Source organism: Armigeres subalbatus, chromosome 2, assembly GCF_024139115.2.
Source record: "Armigeres subalbatus isolate Guangzhou_Male chromosome 2, GZ_Asu_2, whole genome shotgun sequence".
Taxonomy (NCBI): domain Eukaryota; kingdom Metazoa; phylum Arthropoda; class Insecta; order Diptera; family Culicidae; genus Armigeres; species Armigeres subalbatus.
In genome coordinates this window covers 400,858,954-400,879,528 of record NC_085140.1, presented here as the reverse complement: position 1 = coordinate 400,879,528, position 20,575 = coordinate 400,858,954, and the positions used below count along the sequence as shown (strand labels likewise).

Below are 20,575 nucleotides of genomic sequence, written 5' to 3'. Positions count from 1 at the left end.
TGTAAATTTGTTATCATAACAAGATATTTATCTTCGGGAGAATGGCGAGAAGACGGTGACAGCGCATATAGGCCCCCGGAGATTATACGAAAATGTTGCAAATTGGTCTCATCTGCGAGAGAGTGTGGTGGATTCAGACTGCTTGGAAAAGCCAGTTCGTTTCTTCGAAGTGTCAGGTAGATAGAGAGTGACAGTACGGAAAATTAGTGTTGCGTACGTGACATCGTTACTCTTGGTTATATTGGGTTGAATAGTAATTAACTTACCGTTTATAAGATATATAAGTATACATAAATATAATTTCATATTAAATTTAACATATTTGAAATCCTTACATCTTATTCTTACAAGTACTCATTTAAATAATGCAGATTAATAAGCCATATGATGATGGCATTTGATTTGATTGAGAAGAGATTTTTCTACAAAAATACAATGACAATGGGACTAGGGGGTGAGAATGGGTCATCGCTCTCCGACCGACCAACAGTTTATAAGTCGGATGACAAAATCGTTCAAAAAGGTTTCTTATACACCCGATTCTGTTTTTACACGGATTTTTTTTACACGTGTAAAAAAAATCCCATACACAATTTTTGCAAAGTTGCTCCATTTTGCATGATTCGTCGAGAAATCATAAAACTTTTTTTACACGGATTTTCAAATTTTGAACTGAAAACTTTTTTTTTACACGGAACGCATCCCCCGTGTAAAAAAGAATCGGGTGTATTTTAGTTTTGTTGCCCTCAGACACATTCAATCTATTCTACAAGCATTCTAAGCAGTTGAAACAGTCATCCATTTCCCTCTCAACAGAAGGAACAGAAGGAAAACGGAATGTCAAACCCACGTCAAATGCCAAACAAGTACAGGGACGGACACATTTTTAAATGGGGAAGCGTCCTTTGGCCGAAACCCATTCCCATACCCAATGCCACTAGGCCGAACAACCCATTAGGTCGATATTCATTTGGCCGAAAGCCATATGGCCGAACGGGTTATCCGGCCGAATAGGTCATTTAGCCGAAATGGTCATTTGGTCGAATAGGATATTTGGCCGAATATGATATTTGGCCGGATAGAACATTTGGCCGAATAGGACGTTTAGCAAATATGTCATTTGGCCGAATAGGACATTTGGCTGAAATGGATATTTGGCCGAAAAGGACAATTGCCCGAATAGGACATTGGGCCGAATAGGACATTAGGCCGAAAAGGACAAATGGCCAAATAGGACATATGGCTAAATAGGACATATGATCGAATAGGACATATTGCCTAATAGGACATTCGGCAGAATAGGACATATGGCCGAATAGGACATTTGGCCGAATAGGTCATTTGGTCGAATAGGACATTTGGCCGAATAGGACATTTGGCCGAATATGACATTTGGCCGAATAGATCATTTGGCCGAATAGGACATTTGGCCGAATAGGACATTTGGCCGAATAGAACATTTATGTAAATAGGTGATTTGGCCGAATGAGTCATTTGGCCGAATAGGTCATGTCAAGGATGTTATCGATCATTTAGTAATTCGCGTTCGATCATTTAGTAGTTTGTCAATAACTTATTCTAGAAGCTGAATTTAAAAATGTGTTGTATGGTGGACTTCTAGTGCGAAGGTTTTTCTACAACTCTGCCTAATGGTTCGTTGTTAGAAATCAACTAATAACGGAGTTATAGCGCTAGTTGCAGTAACTTAAACTAAATGATTGGAATTTTGTTATCATTTAGTCTAAGTTACTGAAACTATAGTTATAACTCCGTTACTAGTGGAATTCAGACTACGAACAACACATTTTGAAGTTCAGCTTCTGGAATAAGTTATTGACAAACTACTAAATGATCGAATACGAATTACTAAATGATCGATAACATCATTGGTCATATTTCACAGTGAGAAGTAAGACGTGAGACATTAAATGACACATTCGGCCGACCGGCATATTCGGACAAATGACTTTTTTTAGTCTTTATTAACAAGACATTCAGCCCGAGGTTGGCTGGTCTCAAAAGGCCAAATGACCTATTCGGCCAAATGACATTTTCAGCCGAATGACCTTTTCGGCCAAAAGACTTTTTTCAGCCAAATTGCTATTCGGTCGAATTACTACTACTCATCGAAATTTCTACGTTATCGATAAAGTAGGATAAAGCACTTAAGAAGCCATATATTGGGCCAAAACCTGCATTAAAACAGCATTAAAGGCTACTATAGGGCTTATTGGCATTTAATGTTTTGCCGTAGAGGCGCATATAATGCCACTTAAATGGTTACCTGGTACGTGCCTAAATAATATTCAATTGACTCTAATGTCGTCTAATTTTGGATGGTTTTCAAAAGAAACATTATTTGTACTTCCGTCAGCCGAATTTTCGTGCATGCATGTCTAGGGCCAATAATAAATATATGGAGACAGTTGTCGCCCATGATTTCCGTTCATGGTGCTCGGAAAATTACTTGGACTTAACATTTTTCTACAAGTTAAATACTTTGCCGAATAAATGGTCATAGAATTTATGAATTATGGCTACATTCCAAATGCGGAAATGTGTATGCACATTGTACATATGGTCGGGGTTCAGACAAATCACACCAAGCGCCAACGAAAAATTACCGATTTTTCTGCTCAAATTTTCGTTTAGCAGATTTAATTGATCGCAAATCGCATCGAATATCCCTCAACCCCATAACTGAGGAAATCCTACTGCAAATGTATGCTTAAATTAATATGAAACTATTTCCGTTGTCCTTGTACGAAAAAAATATCACAAGTCAATCGAAAAGCCGCTTGGTGCGGTTTGCCTGAACCCCGACCATATAATGTAATTTAAAATTAACTATTTTGAGATTTCACTTTCAACTTTTCTGGAGGGGACCACAATTGGATCTGGGTTGGGAAAGCCCTCCTTCCCCTTTCTGCCCCCCTCATTTACGTCAATGATTGTTCCTAATGAAGAATCTGTTCGAATTCAAAGCCTTCCTTTCTTTATGTTGTTCCTCTAACTGACACGTCGTTCCAGGAACTAGCATTCCTACTAGACATAGAGAATCATGATAAATGATTGCTGAACCAACATAGCAATCAAATTTAAATCTAAACGGCGAAAAAAGTCTCTCTCACGGCATGTAAATATATGAGATGATAAGTGAGAGATTTTTTCATTCTCTATTGGTGGCAGCCCAGTTGTTTACATTCGCCGCCATCTTGGACACAAAGTGTTCTATAATATGATTATTTACCATCGATCTGAAGTCGAGATATTTTCTTATAATCGAACCTATTTAAGATTGGATATTACATAGTGGAACGACAGCTTCGATCCTAAGGATAGTATTTATGTATTAATATCTACAACAGGTTGATTTTGGGGCGTTATAGATGTAATTGAATGTTGAGAAATTCGTTTAGTGTTGGGAGGGAGTGTATCACTATCCTTGGTGAATTCTCGATCTATGCTTCAGTTTATCTACCGTACCCAAGTAACACAATTTTCTTTCCGTGGTAATTGTGGAGATGCAGAGGTATTCTCGGTCTCATTTCCCAACTGACTGTAAGAACTTGGCCGGCGCAGTAATTGATCTACATTTATGAGCTACTGAAAAGAGTACTGCGAGAAAAGGTGGCCAATTCCAACCTCTATTCATTTGGATCGTAGTGCAATTTACACCACTTCTGATCAATTACGGAGTAGCAAACATTGACATGTACAGTCAGTCTAAACTAAGAATTTCAATAAAACTAGCAGATTGGTGGACGGCTTTCGAGTCGAGTAATATATCGAATCGAAAGATAAAAACGATATTAACGTTTAAAATCTTACTTGATTTCGCGAAGGTCTCCAATTTTGAACTTTCCATTTTACACCCTGTATCGAAGTCTTCCCCTTAGACGTAGTTTACGTCAAAAATTGTAGCGCAAACTGCGCAGTTTTCGAATTTTATTGATAACTAATCATCATAAATAGTTGTCAAATGTGTATCGTGTTAAAACGTGAAAAACGAAGATTCCGGGTCAGAAAAATTGATCCTTTTAGCCATGGTTTATCTTTATCTCTCGACGAAACAGACTCTACTCGGGTTCATATAATATTTAGTGGAACCATGGGCTAGGAACTCAGAAGCAACCCATCGTCATTATTATCGAGTATTTCTTCCACCCTGGATGGTGCGACGTTGATAACGACCCGAAAGAAATAAAAATACGATGTCCGTTGAAATTTTCCTGGGAAGTAATTATTAGGACATGGCTCGATGTCGCCGTCGGAAGTGAATGCAAACGGGTTGCGTAAGACGTGGGGGAAAGGTGAGAGGTTGATGGGCCTTGCGGGCGTCTTTGTCAGCAGAAGGTAATTGCGTGGGAAGGTGTTTTTCGCCGAAGAACAGACGCTACCAGACATCGAGGGTTTTTTTTTATTGCCGCTGGGGAGATTCGGAATAAATATGGAAACGTCTGAAAAATAATTTTATTTCAGAGTAATTTCGATCCACGCTTCCTCCTACGACATCCTCAATGCAGTGGATGCCGATGCTGTGGTTCTGTACCAACTTTTTTGCCTAGGGAATAGAATGTGGGTTGGTGAAATCTTGTTTTGCCAGACATTACGAAAGTATCGCTTGGTGATGGAGCAAAATAGGTTCATTTTTACTTCGGACGAATCACGAAAGAGAATGCTGATAATCTTATCTTATATTTATAGGAGGTTAAAATAATTGTGTTTTGCAATGGAGTCTGATCAATTCCACATAAAGTTACGCAAGACTTGCGTTGGAGGGTATATTTTATCTTGTAGTTCCGGCAAACTATTTTCATGTTTTCGATAATGAATGTAACATGTGGCGATAAATGATTGAGTGCATGAAAATTGTTAGAAATTATAAAGTGTCCACATCACCTCATTTAAAACTAGTTTCAGACGATAATATTTTTTAAGATTTTTTTTTTAAACAAAGGATATTTCCAAAATAACTTACATACAGACATTACCTCCATTCATCGAGCTGACCCGATTGGTTTATAATACTATGGGTCTCCAGGCTTTCTATCAAAAGTTCAGCATACGAGTGATCCTGTAGCCTTTACGTACGCTTAGTGTCTACCGTTTCTGATGGCAAAATATCAATAAAATTACAATTTATGTTTAAAAACATAACAATAACAAAATGATATTGAAATTTGTTATTATTGGTTTGCAATCCTCTTTCGGGTATTAGTAGTCATAACATAAATTCAATTTCCTCTTAATAATCCAATCAAAAAGTAGTGAAAGTCGTTTAAAAAAATCAGTTCCAGTCGAATTAACCTCCAGCTGGGATTATCCATATTTATACCCCTAAAACGCGTGTTGAATAATACCAATAAAAATATCAAATGGCAAGCCAGTAAACCGCTGATGTCGGAACGAATGGAAAATTAATGGGAATTCAATAACGTTTATCTGTCCGGCCAAACGATTGGTTAGTCTGTTCGCTGCCTCGAGGTCCAGTAGGTCGCTATGTACTTATATACATTCAGCTCCAGTTATTATCCGCTTGCTCGTTCCAATATTGATCGGTAAGCTGGCGCTTCCCTAGGGGATTGCCAGTATCTTTTGATTCTCCATGGTGTGAATGAGAAGCTACGATCTTAAAAGAACTGCGTTTCGGCGCGGGCGGGAGAATGAATCTTATTTAGAAACCAGCCTTCTCCTGGGACACTAGAACCTCAAGATTATGTGTAATGCACTGTGCCATCCTTAGGATAAATTTTGCTCAACTTTTAATCCCTTCTTGGCACGACTCAATACTCAAATTGTACTGACGTTATTGACGTTATTACAGTTGCAAGCAATGCATTTCATTGGCATTTATACGAATCTCTCATTCGTAGTAAATGAGAAAAGTTAATTCAGTTCACTTCATAATCCCTCATGAATAAAAATCTACATCTTGACACCCCGCAAGTGATAGTGTTCGTGCGTAAATTTCCTTTTCCGGTTCATGCTGTTCCATTAAAGCCTACGACACCATCCTGATGACTATCAAGTGGTCTGATAAAAGCCAAGCAAACATATTCCTTCACTACATAGCTCCAAACTAATCCCTCCTTCTTCTCATTATCTCACGTATTTAATGTACGTTGTGGAAAAAGCTTTTCCAATCTTGATTAGACTTGCTGTTTCCCTCCGCACATAGTCGTCAGTATCTTACCCTGTGTTTATTATTTCACGTACTCTATGTGGTATTTTATGATCATTTTACGTACATGCAATGGGCTATCTTACCTGACGTTTTCATGACGACTCATGTAGATTTTCTTGAATTGTTCCGAGTTGGTTGATCCGAGATCTTGACGCATTTTCACTGCGACGTGTTCTGGCAGAACCGAGAGAAGTAATCGTTCCTAGTGGATGAAGGGATACAAAATGATGTTATTATTCAATCAGGCTTGAGAGGAAAAATTCCTAAATGGTGACAAAACTTTATGATAACTGAAACACTGACTCCAAGTAAATGTCAAACGAAAGTATTTTTTTCCGATCCATATTATTTCATTGCCGCATTAAAATTGATACGAATGTTAATTCGCGTTTGACGATAAACTTTATATCAACCATTATTATTGATTATGGTGTGTTCTTCATTCCGTCAATTCAATTTTATCACACATTGAGAATTAATAGGTGGTATGCATAGTTAAAGCAGTTGCTGAACAGTTACATCAGAAACTGGACGAGCGAATAGAGATTTCACCGGATCTGGCGATGTCAACAGATTGTTGGAGAATATCCACGAAACTGCGACAACTATAGGACAGGAAGTGGTAGGCACTACAAAACGACGCCAACGAAATGTTTTTTTTTTGTTAAGGCGAGAAACCACTGCGTTCACTAATTGAACTTTTGTGGTTAAATGGTTTGCTTGAACTCATGTTAAATTTTGAAAAATCACTATAAAAAAGCACAAAAAAGGACAAGAAAAAAATCTGCCAGGAGTTGGATGCTAGCACCTAGTATTGGATGTAACAGAGAACAGTACACTACACAAACAAAAAAAAACCTGATTAATCCTCCTAGCGGTAATTCTCGTGCATTATAAAAATAGTATTTTGGCCATAACTTTTGAGACCATAGTCGGATCCATTTTCAAAAGGAAATAATAAGATAGGGTTTCCTGTCGAATTAAATTTTTCCAGCAAATTTGTTAAGGGCAAGCTCCCGAAAAGTGAGCAACATTTTTTTTACGCACACACACACATACAGACACAGACATCACCTCAATTTATCGAGCAAAATCGATTGATATATAACAGAATGGGTCTCCGAACCATCTATTCAAAGCTTGTTTTCGAAGTGAATATATAGCCTATTATTTTTTTATTTGTTAATTGGATGTTAATTGCATCGTCGTACGAAGAGAGCGAAACAAATATAGTCTTCGTCATAACAAAGAACAACGAAATACCTATTTGGATTCTTCGTGCTACATGCCTACCATGAAGATAGTCGCGCAACCAAAAGTCATGACGATTTTCATAGTCACTACTTCAGACATTTGACTGCATGTCACTATAGAATGACTGGTTAAAAACAGAATGGTGTAATAAACATATAGTAGGAACTCTGGTAACATAAACGTTTCGATATCATTTATAACACTTTCATACGTTACTTCAAATTCATTCATTCAAAGTATTAAAACAAATATTCGCATGGCTGCTACCGCTTGAAGAATAAAATGATGAAGTCTTCGTGCATCGATGTCGTCATAACAATTTGGCTGCACGACGAAAGCTGTCATCGTTCGCGTTATCGACGATGCAACGAGTAGCAGTGAAGATACTACAACTCGTCGCTACTGTAGCATTTCAGGCTGCGGCGATGACTTTTATCAGCGCTGCGAACCATATAATGATGGTTGATTGATTCACTATCCAGCGTTTGTAAAAGTCGTAAGACGGGTAATCATTTTTGATATGTATCACACTAAGGTGACATAAAACGATTGAACCGAGAAAGGCACCATCCTCGCTTGGTGGATTCATCTGAGTTTTTGCGAATGAGTTCAATAGATAATGGAACAAACGATTTTTTTTAAGTTACCTACCTGTTCGGCTGACTGTTCCTCGATCAGCATCTTCACCTCTAGGCCTTGTTTCGCTTCGAGAAAAGCTCTTCGTTGTTTCGCTTCAGCCAAAAAGTAGTTTAGCAAACCGATGACTGTCGCTGCCCCCAACAAGAGGATGTTTGCAATTTGCTGTCAGAATAAAAGAAACGAGAAGAAATATTTTAAGAACTCATTAGGAAGGAAGCAAGTTGATTAATCCTGCTCGGCACGTTTTTAAATGGATTCCACTTTAACATTGTGGTGGTCCAGGCTCGAGTAAATCAATTTACTTGGAGCCCAATCAAAACACCCACCAAATTAGCCCAGTCTCGGGTTGGGCTACGGCGAAAGGAGAAATCACGTAGAGGATAAGGGAACTGAATAATGGAGGGCTATCTTTCTTACCTGCTCCCAAAAATAGTTTTCCTTCTTGGCCAACCCAATGATGGCGTTGATATAGGTAGCGAATGACCCGAGTCCCAGCAGGATGCCGGTGTACTTGAGCAGCACAGGTAAGGTAACGTACACTAAAAAATTAAGGAGCACAGCCCATCCGAGCGAATCCCTGAAAATGGAAATAAATTATGGATAACAATGTAAGTAAGGGGAAATCTCGACGGAGCTACACCCAACACGACAAACAAGGAGATCAAGAGCATTAAAGAGTATGAGATTGGCGTACTGAAAGCATAACGTCAACAGTATTGCCTAAAAATAGTGGATGTGTGACAGGAAGAATTTCCTTATTTCTGAATCACATTGATGGAGGCGCAAGGTATATTACTTTATTACTTATTTGGAATTGAATGTTGTATTTGTGAATAATTAGATAACAAGTTTTATTGATTACCGATTTATCACTACCCAACAATGGAATCAATACTCAACGAAAATTTATATGTTGCACTTTGTCTTGTTTAAATAATGGTTCAGGTTTTATTTTATCAAAACTTGGAAACTTACTTCTAAATGTCTTAATTTTGTTAGAAAACATGTCGAATCAAATCATCATCATAGGTGTTAATATTGGCTACGATAAAACTTTCTACCGTCTTAAACACAAAAATATGTAGGGTTTCTTGGGATTCAAAGGAGATCCTGAAAAAAATATCGACCTCATCGACTGATATCAAAGAAGATACCATTGACAAAAGTAAGTACATAAGTAGATAATCACAACTGAATCATATACAACAACCATTGTTCGATACATATTTTAGCTGTTATAATCTTGTGATCTTGTATTCTCTTCCAAATCTGGATGCTTAGGAGTGTTTATGAAAATAATCCTATGAAACCGAAAGGAAAAATTAATTAAAAGCCATAGAGATAAACATAATGCCAAAATCTCGGTGTTATCTTTTGAACCTTTTTGGCAAGGGTCATGGATAGTTATCGTCCTCATATTATGAACGGATTTTACCCTAAACTAAATGCGTAATAATAATTATATAATAAGGGGTGGCTAACACATGGCATTACTCCAAGCGATTGAGCGTAGAGTGTCAATATATGAAAATGGGACAAGATTTTTCAATTAGTAAGAGTTGAATGAATAGAAGTTTAATTTAAAAGTGTTAGAAGTGTCTAAAGGGTTAGAAAATATTGGTTTTGTTTGGTGGCTTGCTTTGATTATTAACAAGATGATTTTCCCTTGTCATAAGACGAGTTTGTACAATCCCATTGAATTCCACCACTTAATTGTATCTTGATAGATACGTATTTCGACCTCAACAGTAAGGCCGTCTTCAGTGTCTCGTACTTGACTCGACTCGTCGTCACTATTTAAGAGCATGTTTCGTTTCTGAAAGAACTAGGACGAGCTAGGTGGTCTAGTGGCTACCGCTTCTGCCTTATAAGCAGGAGGTCGTGGGTTCAATTCCAGGCTCGTCCCTTTCCTACTTTGTATTTCTATCTTAGTTCTTTCTGTGTTTCACGTTCTACCAAAACGATTCCTACTGTTATAACCTTCCACACAATCCCAAAACCTCCCGTGACACCTATGAGAGGTCGTAGAGTTCTCTGCATCTTTCTTAAGTAGGTGTCCAACTAACCATCCTTCCTCAGCATTCGCAAGGACGTGGCCAGGACAGATCTCGACTATTGAAGAGTGCAATGCTTCCATCTAAGAGATAGTGATTAGTCCCAAATCAATATCTGAGGTAACGGATGCAAGTAATGCACTCTCATACAATAATCTTGGCATGTACCACCTACGAATTTGTGCGAATTGCTCAATGCTAACGCTAATGCTAATGCTAATGTTTCGTTTCTGAAAGAAGCAAATAGATCCTTCGTTGCGCGTATTGACCTTAAGGCCAATATACCAGGGAATCCGTTGATCACCTAGAATGGAACTCATGTTTGAGGCACGTCCAATTTGATTAATGAATTCCTAGAAATATTTATATATGGACCACTGGTAGCATGTATCATATCAAACAGGCTGACATATGTTAGGATGCCTGGAAGCCTAAACCTCAGAAAATGTTTGGAAGACCTGAAACATGTGATGTTAACATATCCAATTAGGATCTTTGCATTGCAATGGTTTTTATATTATATTTAAAAGCGTTCAAAAATCAATGAATTAAGTAAAAAACAAGTCGACGATTTCGTGCAATACAGGCACAACTCGAAATCTGAAAATGTTCAGAAACGGCGTTTTAAAATTTTCACTCAGAAAATTAAACTTTCATATTTCAAATTCCATGGATATTTTTGCAAATGTTGATGCAAAAGGATTAGTTTTATGTGTTTCAGCAAAAAACCTTGAAAGATCGGTAAATTCGAGGTTTTACACTAAACTTTTGAAAAATCGTCAAATTAAAAAAAAGCGTGACTTTTGATTTATTTGTTGTAAATTTCGACCTGGGTGAAAATTCAAACTATTTTCCGTGCTTTGAACGGAAATCAAAATTTTGGAGTTGTGCCAGTATTGCATGAAACCGTTGAAGTAACCTATTGTATTTTACCGAGGGACGATGAAGAAGTATTCAGTATTGTTTACACAGCACCGCGAATATGTCCTCAATAGTCTATAAATGAAAACTTAGCGTTTTTTATATAGTCAAATTTTTTTTTGCTGAAATACTGTTCGTATCAAAACAGTAATTTATGAAAACATTATAGTATGTATAGGGTAAGGCACCCAGAAATCGTTTAAGTTCTAGTTTTATTATAATTGTTTGATAATTGTATGGAAAAATTGGAACTGTTTCTAACGACTAGTTTTCGAAAAATGAAGATTTTAAAAATGGTGGGCGAAAACTGGGATGAGAGCGATTTTTGGCTTCGTGGCCGTGCGGTTAGCGACGACAATCGTCTAGACGCCTGTGTCAGGGAGTGTGGATTCGATTCTCGCCCCGGTAAGGAGGAAACTTTTCGTGATCGAAAAATTCTCCACTGCTCCACTGGGTGTTATGTATCCTGTCCGTTGGCTCATGCTAGGTGTTAAGTGTTCAGTCGGTGCGACCTCTGGTTGAAGACCGTGTTCCTGTCTTTATATAATAAAAATTCAGCGAAAGAAAAAAAATTGTTCAAATTGGACCTTAATTACTTTTAATTCACGGAAATACATTATAATTCGTTCGCAAGTAGCACACGCAACATCTTCCAAAAAGCAACTTGTTTCTATTCAGTTTCATTAAAGGCATTGGAAAAACATCAAAGCACGAAAAAGTTGCATGAAGATTTCATAAATATTCGAATTGTGATCAGTGTTTCATTAACATTGCAATGCAGTACGTGTTTGACATTTGGAAACAAACAACCAAAGTATACTGGACTTTATGTTGCAAACACGAAACAAAATCATCAAGAACAATCAATCAACTTCAATGCGTCTTTCAAAATTTATTTGTTTGTTTAAATTAAGTTGCAGATAAGTTGAGTGTGTCATCATGTTTAATTTAGCATCGTTCAACGTTTTGACAACTCACATTTTTTTCCGGTGATGGTGCAATCAAGTAACAGAAAACCCGAGTACAAAATATCATAATCGTATGGTTTTTATGGTGAGTCAACATGCAGTCCCTTCGAAGTGTTGAATGGTGCTGTGGTAGAGTGAAGGACTATCAATCACAAGATTCATAAATCGAATCCAGTTTTATATTTTATTTTTTTTTCCCACTGTAGTATTTTGCAACATTTTCGTATTTCATTTCATTTCGGCAAGAAAAAAGTATTTTATTGCATAGCCTGATACTTTAAGTGGTCTTGTTGTATAGGGGTCACCACACCTAGCTAGAGAGTAGAAGAATGAGGGTTCGAGTTCCTCCAAGACACGTGGATTGTTTTCCGCAAATTTCATATCAATTTGTCCATTTCAAAACATGTGGTGTCTATATGAATAGCCAAGATATTTAACAAAAAAAAGTTTTATGAGCTTTTTTTAAATAGGCGTACTTATGTTTCACCTCGAAATTTGAAACGACTTTACATTTTTATGTAGTCTGTTTAGTTCATATAACATTACAGTTGAAAAGGCTTTTTTCTGTTGAGCATATTTATTAATAAAGAGTACAATCCTTGATATGGTTTATTTTCAGTTCATATGTCATGTAATCAATACAGTGAAAAATTATATGCAGAAGACATAATAAACTAGAAAACTGAATTTTAATATCTACTTTGTAATTTGCAAGAACTAGTTCTGCTCATTGAAGTTAGGAATAGGTTCTATAACATGTACCACGTCCTTATGGGCAAATGGGAGTGAATTACGATATACTATTAAAAGGAGGGTCAGCGCGAATTTTCTTTAAGATTGAAACATCGACACATTTGACCAAGTGGACGATGGTTTTTAAAAAGTCTATAGTAGCCCAGAGTGCATAGTGGCCGTATACTAATTGAATCGTTTGTTTGAGAAACTGCATATGTAACATTTTTAGCCAAAATGAGATTTTTATATATTCTGAATCCTCGTCCAAAAGAAATCGAATAATTCGGTGCCAATTGATTAAAAACAGTTTTTTTGTTGTTTTCTCGAAATTGTGTAAAATAAATATATGCAGTTTCTCAAACAAATTATTCAATTACGCAAGGGCTTAGGGGATAGGGTTTATCATATTCTTATGATTAACAGAATACTTGAAACATACATCCACCATAGAATTAAACCCCAGGTTTAAAATTAGTCACATCCTTTGTGACTTGATTGATTGTGATCCATTGCTGTTCCTTTCCAAAGTTAGTCATGATAACTTTTTTTGACTTCGAAAATTGAACCCAGGCACACTGGAATGAGAAGCAATCATGCTTGCCACTCAACCAACAGCGCCGCCATTTTAAACCATCGGAAACTATTGTTTATAGTTGAGGGGAATAAGTGACATTTTGGTCAAAAATGAGTTGACGACATCAAAAAAACGCTTTGGTTCTAGAGCTTTGCGGCAATATGTTGATATAGATTTTTTTCTAAGAACATGAAATCAACTTTCTCAGAAAATAATATCAAGTAATATCCTTTAAATTCCTGGAATTTCAAACAGATTTCCATTGTTTTACACATATTTTTATATCCCATATTTTTAAAATATTGTCATAAACTAAAGTTGTTATTTATAAAAAGCTAGCAATATAAAGCTTTTATGCCCAGGAAAGTGGAGAAAATTTTCTAGATCAGAACGGAAATCAAACCCAGCCTCCTTCACAATGGTCTTCCATCAGAAGACTAAAACTTTATGGACCTATTTTATTTTGCGAAATTATCAATCATCTTTATGTTATACCATTTCTTCGGAAGTGTCAATAATTTCGTTGTTATAACTTAATCAAAACAACTTGAATTTATTTCACTTTAAAATGAAAATTATAAGTTTTTCCAAGTTTTCAAAATTGCTGAGCAAAGGTAAGTAAATTCTTGTATGTAGGTTCGTCGGAAGCCTGAAGTTGTTTTTAGAAATTCCATTGAATTGAATAATTCGGTTTGAAAATAACCAAGTGAATAACGAATGAAGGGGAACCACTCAAGGAAAAGGTTGAGAAACGCTATCTCAGATTATTAATTACTATTCCTATACCTTCTACTTGAGTATTCTAACAGTAGTCTGCTAGAATTGGAAATGAACTATAGAGCTCGTTTCCTACAACCAATTAGAAATTCCATCAGTTGCTTTCTTCTATCTATCACATTGGCAGCTCGAACCTAATCCAAAAATACAGTATTTGTACATTGAAGATGTATGCTAGTCCCAAGCAAACATCTGTTGGTTCCCTGTGCAAGAACAGCGGATTTGGTCATAATGGAGCAGCAACTACGAGCAGTCAATCAAGCTCAAGCTCAAGCTCATTACTCAACCTTATTTGTGGTTTTCGCATAAGGAAATATCACATAAACCCGTCGGAAACTATAATGATCGTTTCTGTTGAAAAAATGAAGAAAATCCATCCAGCCGTTTTTGAGTTATGCGGATACGAACACAGACCATTTCATTTTTGTTATATAGAAGATAGAAAGAAGATTATCCCCCCCCCCCTTGACCTTTCGGAGACCAGTAGGACAAAATGTTAATTTAATATTTGTAACGGCCTATTTTTTTTTTAAATGATCCATATATCACATTTTGACATTTTTTTCAACCTGTCATAAGACGAGTTTAAACAATCCCATTGAATTCCACCACTTAATTGTATCCTGACAGATACGTATTTCGACCTCAACAGTAAGGCCGTCTCCAGTGTCTCGTACTTGACTCGACTTAAGTACTTAAGTCGAGTCAAGTACGAGACACTGAAGACGTCCTTACTGTTGAGGTCGAAATACGTATCTGTCAGGATACAATTAAGTGGTGGAATGCAATGGGATTGTATAAACTGTCTTATGACAGGTGAAAAAAGCTCAAAATAATTTTCTTAACATTTTTTTCAATTTTGTTTCAGCAATAAGCAATAAGATAAGCTTCGGTTCATCTACATTGAATAACGCAACTTCTTGATAGTCACTTGATAACCAGCAGTAGTTCTTAGGGTGTCCACCACCCTAATTATCAAAATAAAATATATTTGGAGGTGTATCGATATTACAACGTTGTAAATTTTCCCTGAAATTAATTCAGAATTCGTTATTATAAATTTACGTTTGTACATCAGGATATGAATTTTGGTCAAAATACAGCGAACTCTCAAAACTGTTTCGCCTGGAGCTATTCTGCTATTTCCACAAAACAGACAAAGAACGAAATTACACTCGTTCAGTCACATTTCATCAGGCTTCCAATGACTTCTGATATCTATCCATTTGTAACCCATCTCGCCCAGTGTCGAGTATGTGGTTTGGTTGGATATTCTGTTGCAAAGGGTACTTGCTACCTACATGTATGCAAAACCGTTCACTCGGGATGTACATATTTGAACAATGTTACACAAAGCATACTCCATTGTAGTGCGGGGTGCACATCGTACATGCATCATCAGTTGTTGCACAGCTAAAAATATTTTAAATTTTCACATTTATTTCGATGTACTTATTGGAACATGGAAATAAACGCAAAATTCATTCAAACATGCAGTTATTTCGTATGTTAGTTGCGCTCTAGCATCATCAGTGTCATTATGAATACAATGAAAAAAGCAATATTTCTAAATTTCCCTGATAGGATCAATGACATTACAGTATATAAGTATTTGATAACTATTAATAACTATATGACTATTTTCATTTGTACAGTTCTCCGTATTTGAATAATTTTGGTGTTGTGTAATAGAAGCCACAAACGAGCTGGTGTGGCCTGGTATAAACGTCGGCACCGTTGCTCGGTGAAATTCACGCATTTACGCTGGATTGGATCGCAAATTACGTACCGAAACGCATACCGGAGCAATTTGAATTTAGAGTTCTGCCTTCCATTCCTGGTATTGTCGTTTCGTTTACTCGAACAGCTATACCCACTATACGGTATCTGATTTCATTGCCAATAAGTGATTGAACGCACGGCTGGTGTTGTTGAATGAAATATACACACTCGAATCAGTTGAAAATAAATTCGGCTCAAGATAATATTTATCTTGCTATTCACACTCCCGAATTCGAAAATAAACCAATTCAGCATCAATAAATCTTTTATAGCTTCCAGTCATGTCATTGATGGCTTACAATACAGGTAGATATAACATATGTCTTTCTCCATTGTAACAAAGGTAATTTAATGTTAACTTTCGTATTTTACAGATAAGGCCGATACAAATATTTAAAAACAATTATGTCTCCCCCCCCTCGGTTGTTTTTCGCCCAAAAAAAAATATTTTCAGGGGGCAACAAAAAAAAATCGGACAATTTTGAGGATATTCAAAACATTCTTCAACAAATCCGAGTAGTTTTATCGATTTTTTTCATTTTAATATTTATTTTTTATAGTCCCAATTTTAGTGGAATTAAGGAAAGTTAAGTTGTTCAAACCAATGGCTCGAATAACCCCAGCCCATGTTTCAACCCAAACTGAGCACTCCATCTCCGTGATATAAAGCTTCCGAATCGAAAGATTTTCGTCGGACTTTATATAGGTAATTCATCGAGTTAGTTTTTCATCACGTATTGGACAACTTGCACAATTCCATCATCCCGAACTATTGAACTAGAAGAAAAACATGTTTCCCTTTCCACTAGCAAATTTCTTTGCTCTCCAGCTATTTCCAATCGAGACTATCAACTGCAAGCACATGATGCGAATCGAAAACGATGACTATGTTAAAAATGATAAGGCTGGTTCGGTGTTCTTACCTCGGTGTAACGGATCCTTTCAGGAACAGCTGCAGGAAGAGCTGCATGATTGCTAGCAGCCAGGCCGCGTGCGGTGCCACCTCCCAGATGAAGCCCCGGAAGCGGCCCTTCCCACCGAAACGCAACACCACCGCTAGGATGATGTTCAGCCCCAGGAACACGCTCAGTATCACTGCAAATAGTTGTGGAAATAGGATAGGAAAAAAGTAAATCAGTCTTATGCATGAATCGTATAGGGCAAAAAAAGGCAACATTGAATAGCCAACACGAAGCGATGAATGGAGAAAATTGAACCGGTGACGACGGCGATGGTGGTTGGTCCTTCAGTGTGAAACGAAAGCTGATTGGAAAACCGGTAGCTTAGGTAGACTTATACTTTTAACCCTTCGCCTGTTCGTTGGGTAATATAATCATTTTCGTCTCGTACTTTGTAGATAACTCTAAAACCGGATTTTTACTAGAAGGCTTGGTGTTCAAAACCCACGTTAATCCATACTTTTCTCGGGCATTACAAAATGAAACAAAAAAATATACGCGAAAAGTCAAAATAGCACGTCCGAGAGCTAGATCATTATTCTTTATTTAGTTAACATCTAAAAAATAACACTGAATCAACAATTTGACGCCACAAAACACAAATGATGCGCCTTCGTTTTTCACGACTAACATTATTATCAGTCGTTAGCAAGGGTCCGAATCCAAGGTAGACGAATTCTTCGATCACCTCGAAGATATCCCTGTCTCAGTTGTTCAACAAACTTCACAGGTAGAAAAGCTCTCAAAGTCTTTTAATGAAGCTATTTAATTCAAGATGCTGCTAGTTTCAGAGTTGCTGAAATCTCAGTAAAATACAAATTGTGCCGGTTCCAGCATATCATTTAGCTTAAAGATATAATTGAAATTTAGTGTGCGTTAAAAATAAAAAAATAAATTTCGTTCAAAAATGATGTCACAGGTTTTAGGGGGGAGGGGGCTAAGATTTTGTGACAGTACATGTTCTAGGTATACAAAAAAGCGTGACAGAGAGGGGGGGAGGGGTCTAAAAATCCCAAAAAGTAGTGGACGTCATATCATAAGGGTTGATTCACCTTAACGTTTTTCAAAAAAAAAAGTTAAACAGTAAGAAAACAGTTTTGTATAAAACCTTCAATAATCGAAACATAGAATGACGAATTAAGCTCTACTAAACAAAAAACGACAATAATTTCAGTTAAGTTAATGTTTCAGTACAGAATCTTTGATAGAGATCCAATAAGGATCTAAATGTCGGAGAAAGAAAACATAATCCAAAAACAGACTGAAAATAAATAACCGAAAGGTACTCCACTACTCAATATAAACATGTTCAATTACATTTTGTTCGAGCATTTATGACTGTTCTCTGTAATTAAGGACAAAGCACTCGATGAATCATAAACAGTCCAACCATGCAAAGGGCCAATCAATTGTTAGCTTTAATACGGATACCATTGGAAACAAGGATACGAGTGGTTGTTTGGAACAGCACGGGTTGTGGAACGATAATTTACCATGCAATACAGCAATTATGTTCGAGACTATCATCGTGTTCTTTTACTAGGTTTAAAAGAGGATTGTATTGTTATGCTGATGCATGAGAATTCGTAAAAAATAATAAGTACAATCCATAATGCTGTCAAGAGCTAGGCATTTTTATGATATTTATTTGTTTTGTAGTCGGTGATCTTCATTATTATTGAATGCGGTGATTGAAATGACTTCGCGAGACCATTTAGTTTTGGATTACGGGAGGCTTGTCCTTAATCTAGATATTTATTAATTAATTACCGTAATCCGGGGGAACATTGATCACCGGGGTAACATTGATCGGTTTCACCATTTTCAAGAAATGAATAAAATATGATTTCCTTTTATCACCATAACTTATTGTGAGTGGATATCTTAATCTTGACTAAATTTACTGGAACTCACAGCAAGCTGCCAAAAAAGCACTCAAAACAAGTATAACGTTGTTGTGGAACATTGCGAAGCTCTATCTCTTAAAATTGAAAAGTTATTTGAGAAAATGTGTTTTTCTAGGGGTGTTTTAGAATCGTGTAACTTGTTCCGGCGCAAAATGGCGCACACAACTTTTTAGTACACTGAAACTGCTGTATGTTTACTCTTATCTCGCGGTTGAAGCTTGTGCTTACACGAAATTACACGTGAGTTATATAGATTTCAAATGTCCCATTTTACCTTACTTGTACACTAATTTTATGTAAATGCTATAGGATCACAATAAAAATTAACCTTTGATAGCTGGTCCTTAGTCCAACAGTATATTACAACACGATGAACTGAGCTGATGCCTGTATGTGTGAATATTCGTGTGTATGTGTTTATTTATAGACCATTTTAAAGATCCATCTTTTGGAATTTAGCAATTAACAATTTCTCACAGAAAACTGCATGGAGATTATGATTCCATTATTTATTCTCGAAAAAAGGTTGGGTGCGTTCTAGAAGAAAACATTGTTTTCCAGATTAATAGCGATACTCGAAATATTTACTTCATTTGTCAATAGAAAATCAATCAATCGAAAATCGAAAATCAATTTTTCAATAGTTTAGCGCTTTCAATCTATTGTTTTCAATAGTTGGGCAAAATCTTAAAGAGTTCGTTGATCGATTGATACCAAAATCTCCAAAATCGGTTGGAAGACGGCTGGGTTATTAGCCCATACTTCCTGACCACTTTTCGTGACGGTCTCAAATTTGAATTTGCAGAATGACCCCCCTAGAGGTCTGCATAAGAGAAACGCGGATAGAAAATATGACTCTGCCAACACTGCATTCAATCTTTTTCATCAAAGAGCAACCCATGAAAAAGAAGAAATTGTTTATGTAGATAAAATCTTACAATCCGCTATTTAATGTGTCCACATCACATGACAATAGAATCCCATAAACAATGCAATTTCATTTCAGAATCTATAAATGACTTGCATATATTATTGCAAACTAATGTAAAATGCATTCAAATTTGTTTATTTAAAAATGGCATAAAACAAATCTAGCCGTTTTCAGTATTTGAGCCAACATTTTGGCTGCTTGACAGGTCTCCCGCTCGATTGGCTGCTGTTTTTTGACGATTCAATTGGCGGCACATACCTATCCGCGTTTCTCTTACCGCCCCCCTATCTTCCCGAAAGACGTAATTCTACGTCAAAAAGTCATGCTCAAAAAACTGATTTCAGGGACCTTCTACAGAAAATATCACATATCTCGTACTATATAAGTCATATGTATGGGGTGTCTTTGACAAAGTGGCTTAAAATACCATCCCCAACAACTTTCCTGAAGACACTAAGCTCATATCTGGTATCGATGGTTAAGCAAAATTTCTATATCACTTTTAGGTGGATTAATCATTTAACAGATTTTCTAAAATTATTGAGAAATCGACTGTATATTTTTATTTCGTTTTCAAGGACGGCTACGCAGTCTTGAATTATTGAAACATCTTGATTCAATAATTCAAGACTGCGTAGCCGTCCTTAACATCGAAAAAAAAAGATTTTCTAACAAAAAGCCTTTTTCATATCTAGCGTCTTCTCCAAACAAACTACAGCGAAAAATCAACAGAAACGATGCTATTATAAAAGCGCACGAAATCGGTAAAAAGCAACACTGTGCAGCGTGAGAGATTCCAACTATAATTGCCTACCTCAGCGGTTCTCAACCTGGGGTACATGTACCCCTGGGGGTACCTTCGCTGGCCCTAGGGGGTACCTCGGACA

At 36.7% G+C, this 20,575-nt stretch overlaps 1 protein-coding gene across 17 annotated transcripts in view; it reads right to left on the bottom strand.

Annotated features, from left to right (window-relative positions):
• Positions 1–20,575, bottom strand: part of LOC134213289 (adenylate cyclase type 3) — a 149,327-nt gene that overhangs the window by 66,426 nt on the left and 62,326 nt on the right. For all 17 annotated transcript variants that reach the window (XM_062692200.1, XM_062692203.1, XM_062692204.1 and 14 more), the window contains 4 exons: positions 16,815–16,986; positions 8,498–8,657; positions 8,093–8,242; positions 6,271–6,389 (listed from right to left, as the gene is read on the bottom strand). In XM_062692200.1, the coding sequence (XP_062548184.1) occupies positions 6,271–6,389; positions 8,093–8,242; positions 8,498–8,657; positions 16,815–16,986 (601 nt within the window). The remainder of the gene's footprint in view (positions 1–6,270; positions 6,390–8,092; positions 8,243–8,497; positions 8,658–16,814; positions 16,987–20,575) is intronic.